Source organism: Choristoneura fumiferana, chromosome 12 (assembly GCF_025370935.1).
Source record: "Choristoneura fumiferana chromosome 12, NRCan_CFum_1, whole genome shotgun sequence".
NCBI classification, from domain to species: Eukaryota; Metazoa; Arthropoda; class Insecta; order Lepidoptera; family Tortricidae; genus Choristoneura; species Choristoneura fumiferana.
In genome coordinates this window covers 7,624,508-7,642,365 of record NC_133483.1, presented here as the reverse complement: position 1 = coordinate 7,642,365, position 17,858 = coordinate 7,624,508, and the positions used below count along the sequence as shown (strand labels likewise).

At 38.1% G+C, this 17,858-nt stretch overlaps 1 protein-coding gene across 2 annotated transcripts in view; it reads left to right on the top strand.

Annotated features, from left to right (window-relative positions):
• Window positions 1-17,858, top strand: part of aux (cyclin-G-associated kinase) — a 29,917-nt gene that overhangs the window by 6,079 nt on the left and 5,980 nt on the right. Inside the window, exons 4-16 of one of the 2 annotated variants that reach the window (XM_074095143.1) lie at window positions 529-754; window positions 1,781-1,936; window positions 10,545-10,776; window positions 10,850-10,967; window positions 11,707-11,925; window positions 12,167-12,330; window positions 12,908-12,991; window positions 13,247-13,352; window positions 14,609-14,766; window positions 15,046-15,254; window positions 16,255-16,290; window positions 16,908-17,194; window positions 17,476-17,635. In XM_074095143.1, coding sequence (XP_073951244.1) covers window positions 529-754; window positions 1,781-1,936; window positions 10,545-10,776; window positions 10,850-10,967; window positions 11,707-11,925; window positions 12,167-12,330; window positions 12,908-12,991; window positions 13,247-13,352; window positions 14,609-14,766; window positions 15,046-15,254; window positions 16,255-16,290; window positions 16,908-17,194; window positions 17,476-17,635 — 2,155 coding nt within the window. The remainder of the gene's footprint in view (window positions 1-528; window positions 755-1,780; window positions 1,937-10,544; window positions 10,777-10,849; window positions 10,968-11,706; window positions 11,926-12,166; window positions 12,331-12,907; window positions 12,992-13,246; window positions 13,353-14,608; window positions 14,767-15,045; window positions 15,255-16,254; window positions 16,291-16,907; window positions 17,195-17,475; window positions 17,636-17,858) is intronic. The other variant, XM_074095144.1, reaches the window with a different exon arrangement.

Here is a 17,858-nt window from a genome sequence, read left to right as displayed (position 1 = left end):
AAAACACCCGTTCCAAAATAACAGTCTCCTTAATCGACCGTATGCCAAAATACCCGTTTCGTTAGCGTCCGTATACCAAAAGACCCGTTTCTCGTAGCATCCGTATGCCAAAAGATCACACCTACGTATTTACAACCGGTATTTTGGGAAACGGATATCAAGACAAACGTATCTTTTGGGAGAAGCACATTTTAAGAAACGGATTATTTAGGAAAAGGTTAGTGACGGGTACGGTCATTTCGGGATTAGGTCTTTTTGGGAAACGGATATCAACCCAAACGTCAAGGGCTTCGGTTTCGACGTACATGAATGATCGATGAAGCAAGCCAAGTCAAAGAATTAGGACTGGTTTGGTTGCTTTACATTTGGCAACTTTTTTAAAATCTCAAATACGTGTCACTGGCATAGGATTAAGAATTAAAAAGTCACAGACGTTGTGTCACTAGGGCCGAACGTGTTAAACTGGAATAAATATAGGTGTAACTTGAACTTTTGTAATGTGTATTAATTATTTTTTTCGTTTTTCAGTTGGCTCAATTCACGACCCCAATGTACAGAGCCCCAGAAATGCTAGACACGTGGGATAACCGAAAAATAGATCATTCCGTGGATGTGTGGGCGCTGGGTTGCATACTGTACACCCTCTGTTACATGCAACATCCGTTCGAGGACTCTGCCAAACTGGCCATACTAAACGGAAACTACAACCTCAACCCCAATGATCAACGCTACAAATGCTTACATGACGTTATAAGTAAGTTAATTTTTGTATTATGTACTTTTATTTTTGTGTTTTATATATTTCTAGTTAGTGGAAGTCCTGGTAAATCGCGGCTTCGTGCGTCTATGTTAGCAAAGTTCTATTTCACCCATGTGACCGAAAATGTAGGTCAAAATTAGTAAATTACCAAAGACACAAAATGCTAACACCTGGGCCCAATTTTATAACAAATTACATGCTAATAGTATAAGCGATTTTGTATTGAAATTCACTAATACTATTTCCTTGTAATTTATTATGCAATTGGGCCCTGGTATATATTTACGCAAAAACCTCGGGAGACACATATGAATGCTCCTCTCAATTTATTTGTTAATTTGATATTATTAAAACTGGAACGTAGACTGATACAAATGGCTACCTACTTGTAAAGTAGGTTAGGTTAGTACTACAACCCCAACAGAAACGCATAGTCGGGTAACTTAAAGTGCATGGCAAATTGCGTGAAGGTTTTTGTTGTCTGCGTAATAATAATGAAGATTTGGTACATCGCGTATTTTACTTGTTAGGAACTCCACAAAGCTATGTGGGCTTGAGTTTATTGACCTTTTGAGTTTTAAGTAATAAATATGTGTCATAATGTCATATGTAAATAATTAAGCGCAGCATAGGACGTCCACCAACATGATGGATGGATGACCTGGTTAAAGCTGCAGCTTCAAGGAGGATGCAGGCCGCTTTCGATATGATAAGATGATGAAATAATTATTTTGACTAATTGGTAATTAATTAGCCATCAAACACGGTGGGAATTCATCATTCACAATTGAGTATTATAGTCCTTTGATGTAAACCACCCTATATTTCCATAAATAAAACAATTTATAAAATAGTAAAAGAATTTTATATTGTTCGAGCTCACAATTCCTTTGATTTGATCACGCGGAACAGGCCTCTGTTACTTTTGTTTGATTAAACAGATCTGTTACATGAAATATCGAAACTTCTCGGAGAGTAGATGGTTGTGTGGAGTGGTGCTGACTGGTTGGTTGTCCGCAGGCGGCTGCCTGTGCGTGAACCCCGAGGCGCGGCTGAGCGTGAGCGGCGTGCTGGAGCGGCTGGCGGCCGTAGCAGAGTCCAACAATATCAATCTCAAGCAACCACTCAAATTTGAGCGTAAAAAAGTTGAACAATCTGTGGCCACTAGCTCGCCAGGTAATAAGAAGTCAAGTAAATATTACACTACCATTTCCTAAGCGTCCCGGCCACCCGATGCGAGCCTGAACCGACACTCATTGCGATCGCGGCCCTTAGTTCGATACACATTATGATTCATTATTATGTTCTGTTGCATTCGACATTAAACAGTCCCGAGCTAAATATGGTCAAGTATTTTTTGACTTTTTACACTCAAATTTTTTATATTTTTGTTTCATATTTATTTTGAGTTAATTTCCGTAGAGGTTATTTTATTGAATTAATAACAATGTGAGATAACTTTACATTCCATTGTTGAATACCGCCAAAAATTGAGCATCACCAAAGGTAAGATTGAAAGAAATGTTTTGAAGGAATTAAGGTAGTATAGCATTTATTTGACTTTTATAATTTATTTAGATTATATTTACGATCAATTTAGTCAGTTGAGTAACGTTTATTTATCTTGCTTCGTTTAATTTTGAAGCGCATTGACAGCGTTCCATCGTAGTTAGTCTTGTACGTGGGGGTTCCGGGAGCTAGATGGGGCTCCGACAGTTAGGCCTATATCACGACGTCCCAGTGCAATATAAATGTCATTTACATGAACAGTCGACGAGACAAGCTTTAATATTTAAGTCTGACGTTAACACGAAATTTGATTAATCAATAATTTTTCAAGACATTTCCATTAAGATTAGGGGATAGGGGTAGATGCAAAATAATTGATTTGTAGCTTTCTTTAAAAAATATAAGGAATACCAAATAATTAATGTTACAAAAGTCAGTGTGCATTTAAAAAATGCATGCCTAAATTTATCTTTAACAAAGTTTTAGAATACTTTCGCTAGTTAGATTCATACTTTACTAGGATTTACTAAATCTATTTACATGTACATTCCTGTAAGTTATAAATAATATACCTTCACGGGGCTTAAACACAATCTGCTCAGCTATTTTTGAACCCTGTTGTAAAATAACGACTTTATATTTTAACAAAACTTACCTAGAGTATAAAATATATTTATGTCTTACTTCGATCCTTGCTCTTATAGTTAATTTAAGATGTTTACAGTACTCAGATATACTTTATGTATTTATAACTTATTAACGCATTTGAGACATATTCAACTAACAAGGAGGAGGTAACATTTTTGTGATTTGCACTAACAAGGTGGGCTGCTTGGGGCTCCTCACTGGTGTGAGGCGCGAGTGTCGCCAACTAGAGTAATGCGTGTGTGTGTGAGAGAGTCTGCGACTCTTGTCAAGTTTAAGGAACTCATTCTGTCCATAGTCGAGGGTTTCCAGCTCTCAATTCAATGGTATAATCTACATACCTGTTCTCGGACAATATAATTCAATTGAAATGTTAAACTGAGGTACAAGTATAGAATAGTGTAGTTTTATATAATATCTAAAAGAGAAAATGTTGAATGTACATTGTCGTATTTAGTAAACTATCACGATTTATAAAATATTTTTGTTAAGACACAATGTCGTTTAATGTAGATTTTGTCACAAAACATAATTTTCTGTGCATCTTATGATTTAGTCATGCGACTATGTCAAAGCTTAACAAAAGAAATAAATGAGTATATTCTTCTCATTCATGGTTTGTTTTTATTTCTTGGATAAAGATTGAATCTGGGATTTATTCGAGGTATTTCCGATTATGAAACTTGTGCGTTGCCTTTACACTTTGATTAACATCATAAATATACATTACGCTACAAAAATAATTAAATCATTATAACCTATGCGATACGTAGGATAAAAACTGTCAGTTAACTTACTATAAATATTATTATTATTAATCCACTTGATGGCGGCCTTAAGGCTTGGCCAAAGTCAGTTACGAATAATCTTATTAATATTTTTAACAAGGTTACGCATAGTTTATATTGTTTACTATTTTCTCTTTGGTACTGTTTTTCAAGTGTTTCACCTGTATGTGCTAACAATCACAAGAAATAAATAACTCACATTAACAATCATATTGATAACGAAAAATAGATTTGGCCTTCAGTGGCGTAGCTTGGGTACCAGCCGCCCGGGGCGAAAAAAAATTTTGCCGCCCTCTTATTAGGGTACTCATTCTAATCGGTCCGAATCGTAGGTGCGACATTTTTTTTGTTATAGAACTATCATCATCATCCCAGCCTATACACGTCCCACTGCTGGGCACAGTCCTCTCAGAATGAGAACATTTGGGCCGTAGTTCCCACGCGGGCCCATTGTGGATTGGGAACTTCACACATGCCATTAAATTTTTATGGTATTTTACCGCCCACTAAATTTGCCACCCACTACGCTACGCCACTGTTGGCCTTAGTTAATCGCTTCTGGACGCTTTTGCCACGAATATAGCTTGGTTGCTTTGTTGCTTGCCTATAACTAAAGCATAATAAGCACCGAAATCTGCACAAACGTAAAACGAGCCAAGGCAATCGCACCAACATTTTTCAATTTATATCAATTAATTGCACTTGACCTGAACACTCATTGAGCACTTTAATAATTTAGAGAGCTTTATATAATTAACATACTTTATATATTTATCAGTCAAAATAGTTCAAGCATTAGGAAATATCGTAATGTTTCGTTAATTGTTTAATCAAACCGATGTCCCTCGTCGTAGAACCTCAAGATTGAGCACCCGCCGGGGCCACTTAGCCTTTATATAGACTGCTCTTATCTCATTAGATCGCGGTATTTATAGATAAAACTTACAAATACGAGTGAATTACGGAATGCTACCAATTTATACTTGTTATTGAATTAGGCATGTAATCTATGTTAAAACATAAATCAGATTAAAGCTTTAACGTACGTTGAAACGATTAGTGTGCATGTGACCTTGTAATGATGTATGGAATCAATGCTTATTTCTGTTCCTTTGATTGAGCATAATTCATTGCATGTATATGTCTGCTGAGTAGTGCTATTTGGTCCTGCGCCTGAATTTGAACTTTATTCTTAACCTTTTAGTGACGAAGATTGTATTAAACATGATCGATGATACGAAATGGCCTCAAATACTTTTGACGACACACCGTTGACCTCTTTGCTAATGAATTAAACTGGTGCAAACGAAGGCGTGGGACTCTACATATTTCCATCTGTGTTGCCGTTGACTTGCTATACATATCACGTTTTCTTTTTCATTTTAGGTGTATTCAACTTTTTCGGCTGCCCAATTGTTTTCTCGTTTAAATGACCCGTGGCGCTAGCATGTACTCTTGCGCCGGACTTCGCTCACACCCCTTGACCGCTTGTGCTAGAACCATTGGACATGCTCGCAATGATGAGTATTTGTTTTTACTTATTAGTAATTACGGACGCTTTGTAGGATGGGCACAGACTAGCTAAATCATATTAGCTTAGAATTAAAACAAAATAATCAAATTTAGCTTAAAATTTTTTTTAAGTCTGAATCCACCCTGCATTGCTTTTTGTGATGTTGTATTCACGAATGATATGAATGCTAACATGTTATCCGGTTTTTTATAACACCGTAGGCTCCTTATGTTGAAAAAAAGGCCAATTTCGTTTTATCACAGACAAAAACAGCACTATTTTAGTCAATGTATAACGAGCATATTATATTTGTGTAAAAAACAAAGTATTTAAAATTCAAACCAATTATGCTGTATAAGATAAAGAGTGAGGCACGTGTAAGGCACATACGCTGTGAATAGACACAGAAGATATAGTAAACGGCTATGCCAGTAAGTAAAATACACTAAGTAATTGTTGAGTTGGAATATTTCACATTAAATGATCTATTAAGACAGTGAAGGAAATCCTGTCGGCCGGGTTACGACAACGCGCGATTGGCTGCGCAGCGAGCGTTTTCTCTTTTCATTGTGCGGCTGAGACGCACGCGGCACAGTCGTCACCTGGCGGCACACGTTTGCCGCACCGCCGGTCACGCGGAAAGACCATTTCAATAGAATCTAACAAGTGCAAAAAAGGATGTCCAACACTAACACCAGATTGTCTAGTCTATGTTCCTAATAGTATGAATTTGAAAAAAGAGTATTTTTAGGGACATTTCAATTCAGTGTTAACGCCATCTGACCATAACTGCCCACTAGATTGTTTAATTAAATTAGTTTTATTGTGCCCGGACTTATTATAAGTATAAATCAAATAGTGTGTTAAAAACACCTTTTCACATTCAATAGGGAATATGCATGTGACACAAATTTTCTATTAAACTATAACATGATACAAAACTGAAAAATAAAACGAATGACGTAAAGATTATCAATGAGTATTTCTCAATAAGTTGTCCCGTCACGAAATTGACAAGAAATCAGTTTTGTCAAGAAATTATTAACACTAAGGACGGGATCGTAAAGCATAAACTGCATAAAACATTCAAAATTTCTTGACGTCACGAAATCTTGCGAGGAAAAGTCGTAATTTTGTAACTACATCGAAACATTCTATTTGATCCAACAACAAAGATTATCTGAATTTTTATCACCTTTACCACAAGGTTTTGTATATATTTAAAAATAATACTACTTATTTTTTGTGTTGAAATAGCGTCAGGAAATATATATTTTTTTTTTATAAGTGGACAACTGAAAATGGACCACTTTTTGAGAAATAGTCCAATATCTGTTGAAATATAATCAATATAAATCTCTTTCTAGAAAAATAAAATTTAGTTGGACTTTCTATGGTTGTATGTATAACTCTTTATTGTACAAAATAAATAAACAAACACAACTGACAAATATAACATTGCCGTAGCATAATAATATGGCATCATAGTCCACAACGAATCTGTCTAATTGACAATTTTAAACGTTGATATCTTCGCTGTTTTTTAAGACACATATTTAAAAAAAAACTTGCATATTCTCTATTTGTGAAACTACATATATTGATTAAATCGTCTATGTCTATTCATAAGCTTTATTTTATTCACTGGATCATATTAATTGTCCTCTAAACATTTTTGTAAAGAAATTATTGAATATGTAAATACTTATACTTAAACAAACTTTTCATTACCTTAACTTATACATTAAAGGTGATTTTCTACCGGCGAGGCGAGACGAGAATTGAAATTTGTATGTATTCTCGTCTCGCTCCGCCTCGTCCCGCCTCGCCAGTGGAACATCACCTTGAAATGCAGCTAACTTGACAATAATTAAATTAGTCAATCTTCATCATAACATAACTACCTACATTAGATAAACATTGAATAATTTAACAAATAAACATAGCAGATCGAATGGTTTTTTTGTATGAGTCAATTTGCAAATAAAATACATACTTTTTCTATGACATGTATCAACAATGTTATGTAGTAATGAACTGCAAATGGAGTGCCTTTGCGAAACATTATTTTTAATAAATTCAATTATTTATTCATACAAATAAATCAATATACCTACCAAACATAAACTCTCCTGGCACATTAGGTATTAAACGTTGCAACGGGAAAGTGGATGGACGCTTCGCGCCTTGTGATTGGGTCTCATGGACACAATTATGGTGATTTTCCACCGGCGAGGCGAGACGAGACGAGGCGAGACGAGAATTGAAATTTGTATGCATTCCCGCGCGCCCGCCGCTAGCCACCGCGGGCCGCCGCGGGCGCTGCCATACACATTTCAATTCTCGTCTCGCCTCGCCGGTGGAAAACCACCTTTAGGGTCTCCCCAAACCTATCGACGCGGAATCGGATTAGAGAGAAAAAGACATCGATTGGCTCGGCCGACGCGAAACGACGTTTACCGACGGGAAGACGTCTTTTTCGTTCTTATTGCGTGGACATAAAACGTTTTTGGGTCGGCTAATGCCTATTCCGCGTCGATAGATGTGGGGAGACTTTACTTGATTGTCGAGTAATAATAGCATTTTATCATGTTTTTGAAAACTTTACTGACATTCCTGTGTCACATTCCGTAAATATGAATGTTTTTATTATGTATTGTTATGTGACTTGTAATTTACGTGTTTACACATTTAAGGCTATGTGTCCACCAGTGCTGTGCGAGGTTGATAAGTGACGTGTGACGAAAAATCCACCAATAGGAAAGTAAAACTACAACACGGTGCGTGGATAGGAAAATGATGCAATCTTATTGATGATTTTTTTCCTCGCTCACTTCTTAGACCTCGTACAGCTCTAGTAGGCGCGCAGACTAAATATTTGATATGTTAATTAAGTGAAACAATAAGTTACGTTTCACCTTTTTAAATCCAGTAAAAAAATCTTAAACATAATTGTCCTGGCAGCGTCAGGTACAAAATTACAACCGAAGTGCGGCTAGACTGTACTCTTAGTATTATTTAGTTACCATATCATTGTATTATTATAGGTTAGAGTTTGTTATAAACGAATTTTGTTTATAATTATATTATTAATTTATTTTGAATTTATCAAGCTCTTAATTTTATGTACATCTGATTAAGTTATCGTTGTATACAATGAATAGTTTAAATACAGTAATCGAATCGAAACTCTTCTGAAACTTCCATTTATAAATTAGAAATTGGATCATTCGATGACTACTGCTCTTTTGTCTACATATTTATACTTTTGAAATGGCATATGTCCCTACCTAACTAGTACAGTTGAACCTTCTTATTGCGAAACTTCATAGTTAATTTTCGAGGACTGAATTCCTTGGCAGCCATTGATTACCGCCACAGGCCACAGATACATCGACGTCTGTGCATACCGCTATGAAATTTTGTAAATAAAGTAACAAGACGAGTCAAAATCATATGCAAAGGCTTTTGTAGGTACGTACCACTGCACTATTGCCCTTCTTAAGATCATCAAAAAACAGATACGGAACCATATATAGGTTCGACAGTGCCCATGGCTCCTGTGATTAGACTGTATCGAAGGTTTTGCGAAAACTTTGTGTTCTAATATAAACGCTAGGTATTTATGCCATTAACCTTAATTTTTTGACTTAAAACGATTTTTGAGTTTCTCTTGGTTTGGGCTTTAGTTGGTCAAGGATCCATGAAGAAGCAGTGTTTGAAAACAGCCTTGGGATTCGGTCGGACAGCTTAATATTCCTGTTTTTTTATTCGACTGTTGAAAAGAACGAAGATGCACTAAAGAGAGTTTAATTTTTTGATCGACGGCTGAACCAATTTTTTGCGAGAGAGGAAGTTGGTGAAGTAAAAGAGTTAAATGAAACCAAGTTCAAATATTAATTATCATTGACCGACGGCCATAAATTTTTTTCAGACTGAATCTTGCCCCATTTATTTTACGAGAACGCATCTTTTATATTGATATACTCGTATTTAATCACTGGCATTCCACTTTTGCTTACGCCTGTTTGAATTTGACTGTAATCATCTAACAAGAGGAAAAGACGACAAAGTTTATTTATTTATTTATTTATTGTCAAGCCATGTTCATTACAATAAGATGTCACATTGTCAGTTGTACTGCGAACTGCGTAATTCTCCTTAAATTTGGTTGCCAAATTTTAAACTCCTTAACTGTATACATAGTACCTCTATCTAAGTATTTATTGTTATTTACCTGCTGGTGCTGGTGCTTTTATAAACGAAGTGTTTATACCGTAAAACTAAAAAAAAAAATGTTAGGGCTGGTGCGAAAATTGATAAGGATAAGACAAAGATTTTTAGTTAGGTTAATGTTGCTGCAGTCTGAAGATTAGAAAGCAGGCCAACCCGATTGATGATGGCCAAGGTTGAAAGATAAATAGGCCTATTTTTAGCGACATCGATACAATTTAATTTCAACTACTTACACTAAATCAATTATTTTAGAATACTTATTTTTCTAAAAAAAGTATAGGTTTTATCGATACTGCGTCAATATTTTAAATCGGATTGGCAGTAGGTATGTACTTAAGGATAATTGTTTTGTTAAAGTGGCTTTTGTTGGCTATCGGTTATATATTTTGATTGTGTTATTAAGTTATAATATGTTTTTGGGTGATATATTTTTAAATTTTGTTTTATTCATTGGTTTTTGATTACCTATCTTAGTTCTTTAAGCTTATGAAGGTTGCCCTAAACTAAGACGGTATTTAAATTAATGCTCAAATTAAGCACATACGTTTTATAACTTGGATATTTTCTACTAAGATATTTGATTGTATTGATATACCTCTAGCTTCAAGGAATAACTAAACGCTCTGAGCTTCTTGTACCTAAATAAACGTATTAAAGTTGTGATTGGTAAATACTTAGTTATTTTCTGATAATTCCAAACAAATATTGTAAGTTAGATGACTTTTTGTACTTGTCTACTTAATATATTTATTATTCCAATATCCATTCCATCACTGATGTATTTAAAACTTACCCTTTGTTATATAGTTTATAGATGAGCAATATTTTTGTTACTATTAGTCGTTTAAGATATGAAAATGTACCCTTGTAAGATATTCCAATTAGTAAATAAATATACCGTGTAAATTAAAGTTTGTTTTTGTTACTAGCATCACTGACAAGAAACACTTGTTAGAAAATACCTACAGAATACGAAAGCACAGCAACAATAATGAATCATAATTGTAAATTGGTAATTGCTACATACACGTTGGTTATTTGAACTATTATTTTTGAGTGACAGTCATCTGAGCGCCAGGTTTTTGTTTTCCAGCTGTGAGCAAAGAGCCGGTGGGTAACCAGCAGGACGTGCCGAACTCGCGGCCCCCGGAGCCGGCGCGGCCGCCGCCGCCCGCGCGCCCGCCGCCCGTGCCGGCCCACTCGGCACCCATGCCCCCGCCGAAAGACTATTCCGGAGGTCTATTCTCATCCATCAAAGGCGGGGCTGGCAGTTTCTTAAAGAACTTAAAGGATACTTCCTCGAAGGTCATGCAGACTGTCCAACAGTAAGTAAAACTTGAATATTAACTGTTTATACAAAAATGTGATGTATATTAATTTACTTCTATCATCTTTCAGATCCATAGCGCGAACTGATCTAGACATAAGCTACATAACGAGTCGCGTGCTCGTGATGCCCTATCCCTCGGAAGGATTGGAGAGCGCCTACAAGACTAATCACATAGATGATGTCAGGGTACGTACGAACTGCGGTGAATCTTATGGGAATAAGCTTAGTTTTAGTAGTAAATATATTTTAAGATTACGTATGATATAATTATTCACTTTGTTAGGCAGGCCTATGTACACATAGAACACAATACGACGTTTCTATAATAATAACATTAATAACGGACCGAGTAAAGACCCCTGCGGTACACCACAGGGACAGTAACCCACCCAGACATGTAGTTATTAACGACAGCAGCTTGAGATCTATTAGTAAGGTACGAGGAAAACCATCTCAATAGGTCACCGTGAATACCAATAGCATATACAATTTCGAAATTAGTATAGCGTGATTGATCATATCAAACTCCTTGCTGTAGTCTGAGTCTGTAGTTTGAGTCACATTTCTGTTCTTCTTAGGGCCACTTGTACAACCTAAGGTAAAATAAAATTGTTAAATCTGGCTTAAGGGTGACAGGTTTTTTGTTGCTACTAAACGAGGTGTTAGCATTTTTTGGACGGATCGTTATTATTAGCTTTTGTAGTTTACTCAAGAGAGGGCGATCTCGAGTCGCCAGACGAGCCATTCGGCAATGGGAGCCGGGGGTGGCAGTTAACTCGAAGTTGTTAAGTTAATTGTGGCCCGTGTAAGCCCCCATATAACCATGGCGCCAAGGGGCCACCACTCTTAATTACTCTCTCGGGGCGTACCGCCTGATTGCATCTAAGAAGCTTACCGCCGTATCTAAACTCATCGTAACTTGCAGGCGTTCCTCGAGACCCGTCACCCAGGTGACAAATACTGCGTGTACAACCTGTACCGCGGCGGGCGGCTCCAATTCGCGCGTGCAGGCGCGGTGCAGGACGCGTGGGCGGCGTGGGCGCCTCACCGCGCGCCGCTGCTGGCGCCGCTGTACCGTCAGCTGCAGCACATGTACCAGTGGCTCGGCCGCGACGAGCGCGCCGCTAGCGTGGTCGCATGCCAGGTGGGTAATACCATTGGGGCACATTGGATCGATAGTTTGCGCGGCAGCAGCGCGCCACCAACACTATACACGACCATAGGGTTGTTCAGCAGTGGACATCTTCCGTTGTTGATAATGATGATGGAAAAACTTAGGATTTAGATTTATACATGCGTTTTAAAGTGGCTGTATCTCTAGAGATTAGAGACTTCAAATTTGGCATCCAAGTACTTGTAATAACAGCTTACCATGTTCTCACCAGGACGGCAAGTCCATGTCGTGCATGCTGACGTGCGGACTGCTCTTGTACGCGAAGCTGGTGACGGTGCCGGAGGACGCGTTGCAAATCTTCGCGGTCAAACGCTCGCCCATCAACATGCAGCCCACGCAACTTAGATACCTTTATTACCTCAGTCAAATTATTAGGTAAAAATGTGTTGCCATTTTTTTTGTTAGTCTAAATTGCGTTTCAGTTGTGAACTCATTAAATTTCAATATGTCCAGTCACCTGCATTAATATCTGCCATAGCGGAGAGTGTATAAATATCTGATACGTCCTACCGACCCTAGAAATAGAGTTGTATTTGATATTTAGGTATGCAGGCTTAGTTGTGTCAGATTTGGTACTGGTGGCTGTATACACCAATTTTGCTGTCTGGCTCGAGCCGGAAGTGATTTTGAATTATGATCATTTTTATCGATTAGGGCCTCCGCGCATTGATCGGATGCCGACGCGAAACGACGTTTACCGGCGGGAAGACGTATTTTTCGCACTTATTGTGTGGATTAACCCCTTATTTAATAATATTGCCAGAAAAACATTTCTGTAACTGTTGAAGTCTGGAAATTTCTGAAAAAAATTAAAAACTACATCTAGAGACTACTATCCAATTTATGTAGACTAAAGAAGTTCCAAATGACCTAGGCTATCCGACATTTGAAATTTTTACCATAGCTTCCTAACCCTCTGTATTATTGACTCTCTCACTGTTTTTTCTTTCAGACCGGAACCATTACTCCCGCATTTTAGGCCAGTAACCCTAGTGTCCTTAACGATTCAGCCAGTACCCTTATTTACGAAAGCCAGGTAAGAAGTGATAACCATATATTTAATTTTAGTTTGCAGTGAAGTGCTCTCGTATTTTTGTGAGCAATATCCCTACCTCCACCACTTACTGATAATTTTATGTGACAGATATCTGTGATTCTGTCACTGTTTGTTTTGTCCAAATAAACAGAGAGGGCATCACATATTTATATGTCAAATAAAATGTATTGATACGTTTCATTATGAGTGGTGAAACAGTCCCTTAATCTGTTATATTTTCTTGTCATTTTGCAGGGATGGCTGCAGACCATTTATTGAAGTTTACAACGAAGATAGGTTGCTTCTGTCAACGTTGCAGGACTACGATAAGTTACACATGTATACGACGCAAGAAGGCAAGGTACGACTTACCGGCTTTTGCAAATGTGTAATTCCGAGTACTGCCTTTTCGCAACGTAACGTTTGGCAACCTGTTTCATTTCGCAAACTCTAAAACTGTAAATATTTCAGGATTTATTTCAGGGCCATCGTGTAGAACCCTTTAGGTTAGGTTAGGTTACTTTTATAAAAATCCTGATATATTTACAGTTTTAGAAATATTTAACAGTTGGGAAATGAAAAGTTGCGAAATGAAACAGGTTGCCAAACGTTTTTCGCCAAAACATTAGTAAACCGTATCCGCTCGAGTTAAAACTAGGTAACCAGCGTTTTTCCAGAGATAAGACCAAGCTAGATCGATTTTTCATCCTCGAAAACCCCTACATACCAAATTTCATCGAAATCGTTCGAGCCGTTTCCGAGATTCCCGAAATATATATATAATAATATTCTAGACACAGATATTAGACAATTTTAAATTAAATTTCATACTAAAATTATTTGCTGGTAGGTGATTAATAAATCTAAAATAGACATCGACAACCCTAAGCGCCCGCGCCGGAGTAGGCAGTTAAGTCTCCTAAAGGGTCGGAATGTGCATACTTGTCCTATTTTGCTATGCTTTTAGATTGGGCACAATAAATAAGGGATTTAAAAACACAAACACAACCTAATTTAAAACATAGTGTAATCGATTCTACTCTCGATTTTGAGCAAACTACTTTCTGGTTTTCAGTTATTTAATTAACACCTTGTATATACAAGAATTGCTCGTTTAAAGGTATTAGATTCACAGTAATTTTTTTCACATTTTAACACAGTCAGTCCCACCCTAGAACCCGACAACAGGGTTCCCTGTGCGAAAGCAGAGGTTTTGCTAAAGCGGAAAAACGCTGCTACTGGTCATGAGCGTAGCATGTAGCTATATGTGGTCGTGGATACGTCAAGTGCGATCAAATATGTACCTAATAAAAAATACACTTATTGAACAAAAAAAAGTAAAATGAGTGTTGGTTATGATACTATAATCCCACTTATCCCACTAATATTATGAATGCGAAAGTTTATAAGTCTGTTTGTTTGTTTGTTACCCTTTCACGTCTAAACCGCTTAACCGATTTAAATGAAATTTGGTATACATATAGTTTGAATCCCGGAAAACTGCATAGTTCCCGCGGGCTAGCGAAAACAAATTGTACGCGGACGGAGTCGCGGCCAACAGCTAGTTTATAATATTAGTGGGATATAGTGCATCTGGAACGCCCTTTGTATTTCCAGGTGACATTGCCGCTGGACACGACGGTGTGCGGCGACGTGTACATAGTGGCGAAGCATGCGCGGCAGCAGCTGGGCCGGGTGCAGGCCGCGCCCATGCTGGCCGTCGGCTTCCACTCCGGCTTCCTGCCGCCCGACCAGCACGCGCTCAAGTTCAACAGGTGAGCACGTGCGGGGGGGCTACTACGAAATTCCAAGTTTGTATCATATCGTACTATCCCTTTCACTCTCGTATAAAAAAAAGCGTCAGCGGGACGGCAAGATACGAAGTTCGAATTTTGCACTTCGTAGTATAGGGCTAGGGCACTGCTTCCGACGACGAAGGGGTACACCGGATCGCCCTACAGACTACGCTATTGAATAAAAAAAATGTTTATACTTGGTTTTTTCTCTTTACAATTGAAGTAACAATCTTAACATTTTTATACCTGCTCATTCAGATCGGAGATTGACGGCATCGACGAGTCGTCCCCTCTAAACGAGCACTTTCCTTCCGCCGTGTCGGTGGTACTGAGCCTGGTTGTTCAGAACGGCTCGCGCCGCAAACCGCGCTCCGACTCCTGGGAGGAAGACCACTCCTTCCCCGTCCGGACGCCTGACGTACTGTTCTCCACCACGCTTGAGAGGGACGAGATGATTGAGAACTTTGGTAAGCTTAGAATACGACTGCGAGATAAAGTGTTTTTTTTTGTCGCGTAGCGTACGCGCAGCCCGCTTTACCAGTACCGATAGCTAAGCACCTTTCACACCCTAGGCCACGTCTAGGCAACCTAAACTATGACTCCGTGTGAGAATAGACATCGACCTGCACTGCCAGTCGCATGAGACTGCACGTGTGCGAAAACTATTTTTGACAACTAGTGTCGTCTGTAAACCGCTATAGAAGTTTATGTTTGTCTTATTTTATTCTCTTGTTCTGAGAGGAGGCCTGTGCCCAGCAGTGGGACGTATATAGGCTGGGATGGTATGGATGGTGGTTATTTTAGACAGTTTGTGAGCAATCGGCGACGCGACGGTTCATATCCTAGCGCAGTTCATAAAGTGATTGTTAACTTTCATATTTATGGCCACTTGTGGGAAAAAATAAATAAATATTTGGAGCTAAGTTTTAACGTTAAATCGTAATAGAATCATATTATAAAGTGTATTTAAATGGTTCATTATCCGAGCTCCGCGGGGGTGAGCTGTTTTCAGAGTTTGCATAGCATGGCCATGCCTTGTCATTCAATGCTATATGTGGTGTAATTTAATAACTAAATAAATTATTTTATTTAGGCTGCCTTTCCGCTACGATCTTTACGTCGCCATTAAAACAAATAAATTTTATAGCAAGTTTTTTAGAAAACGTCTTTAAATAATATGTATATCCATATGATACTATTAAAATTAATAAAGTGATATGATATGATATCAAACTATACCTATTCGTTTTGTACATAATGCATTGTCATTTTGGTTTAATTATAATTAATGAAGTTTTATTTTCTTTTAATAATTCTTTCTAAGGTGTATCTATATTAATATCTACAATTGACATAAGTGACGTCAAAATGGCTCACCCCTGCCGAGCTCTGTTCATTATGTAGAATATATCTAATTCGAATTATATCTTATCTTATGTATATTGTAATATTTGTATGTTTATGCAGCTAATCTTCGACGCAACCCTGCAAATATACCAACAAGTATGTCGTAGCGATATTGGTAGTTTTGTACTTATTTACACCGTTATATTGCTGCGTAAAAACACTAGCAACCTGTACAGTTTTTTCAATTACCAATTAATTTAGTCCATATTGTAACAATTCAAAATTCAAGCATGCTACGACACGTTTTATTCTATTGATAATTTTATTTATCCACTATTGTGTGTAAATTTGATGTTTTTTTTTTGGAATAGAGTTAGTTGACGTATTGTGAAGAGAACAGAAGACCAGACAGAATGCACATGATTCTATTTTTTTTCACCTGTATATTGAGAAAACCCCTCTCATTATTTCGCCGTTGCTTTTATAGTTTATCGCAACGCGCACTTTCTCACTCTTAAAAATAAACTAATAGTGTAACAGTATTATCAAAATATTGGTCTATCCTTACGGGCCTCCTACGTGAACGATTTGAAATTAACGATCAGAACTGTGAGAGTGTGATCGGAAGTTGGACTATATCGACACTATTCGTGGTTTTGATCAGTCTGAACGACGTGTTGTAGCGGTAAATCGTACTGCATGGAGCTCTTAAGTTTGCAATAATTCAAGTCATCGGTAACATTACACTGATCGTAATTACATTGCCATTACAGTAACAGCAGACTATCCGCCTAGAGAAGTTGAGAAGGTGCCCCCTGCGCGGCCCGCGCCTCCCTCCCCGCAGCCCCCGCGACGCCCGCCGCCGCCGCAGACCCAGCCCCAGCCAGAGGCCAACGACCAACCAGACACAGCTGATTTCCTGAACCTGGCCAGTGCGAAGCCGAAAGAGGAGAAAAAATTGAAGAGCGATGACTCGTTCGACTTCTTTGGCATGATGGAGAAACAGGATGACGCGTTTGGAGATTTTCTTGGCGGTCAGGCGGCTATGGATAACGCACAGGTTAGATTGGTATAATAAATACAACAATAATGTCCCCGTGTCGGGTAGACCAAATTGGTTTGATTGACGATGTAATGATTTGATTAGCTGTTAATATTGTGAGTTGACGAGATTTTTGATCGCGGGAATGCGGAATGCACAGAACTATGTCCAGCAGTGGACGTCTTTCGGCTGACTGATGATTGAGTTACGACTATGATTCAAATATTATCTTCTTAGTCATGCAATTTAATACAACAAGGGAAATCAATGGATCCATCAGGGTAAGCCTTTTTTTCCAGCCATTCTCGGAGTCTATATTCGGGGCCGCCCCGGCGCCGGCACCGGCACCGCCCGACTCCTCGAAGCAGGCCAATGACCTTAACTTCGACCCCTTCGGACTTAACGACCCCCTGCCCAAGCAGGATAATCTGCTGACACCTCAACTTGTCAAGGAAGATGGTAAGCTTGTTGTTATGTAACATTTCAAGAAGCATGGTCATCTAGTATTGTCCTGTAATAAGGCGAATCCACCACGGTTTTGAACTCATTTTAATATTTAGATTTTACTAGTAAAAAATTATGGCGTAATTTTTTTCTACAGAAATATGATATTAACCAATAAAGTGGTAATTAAGTCAAGCGAATTAGCTCGTTGAAGTGGCAATGGGCGGGCCATATAGCA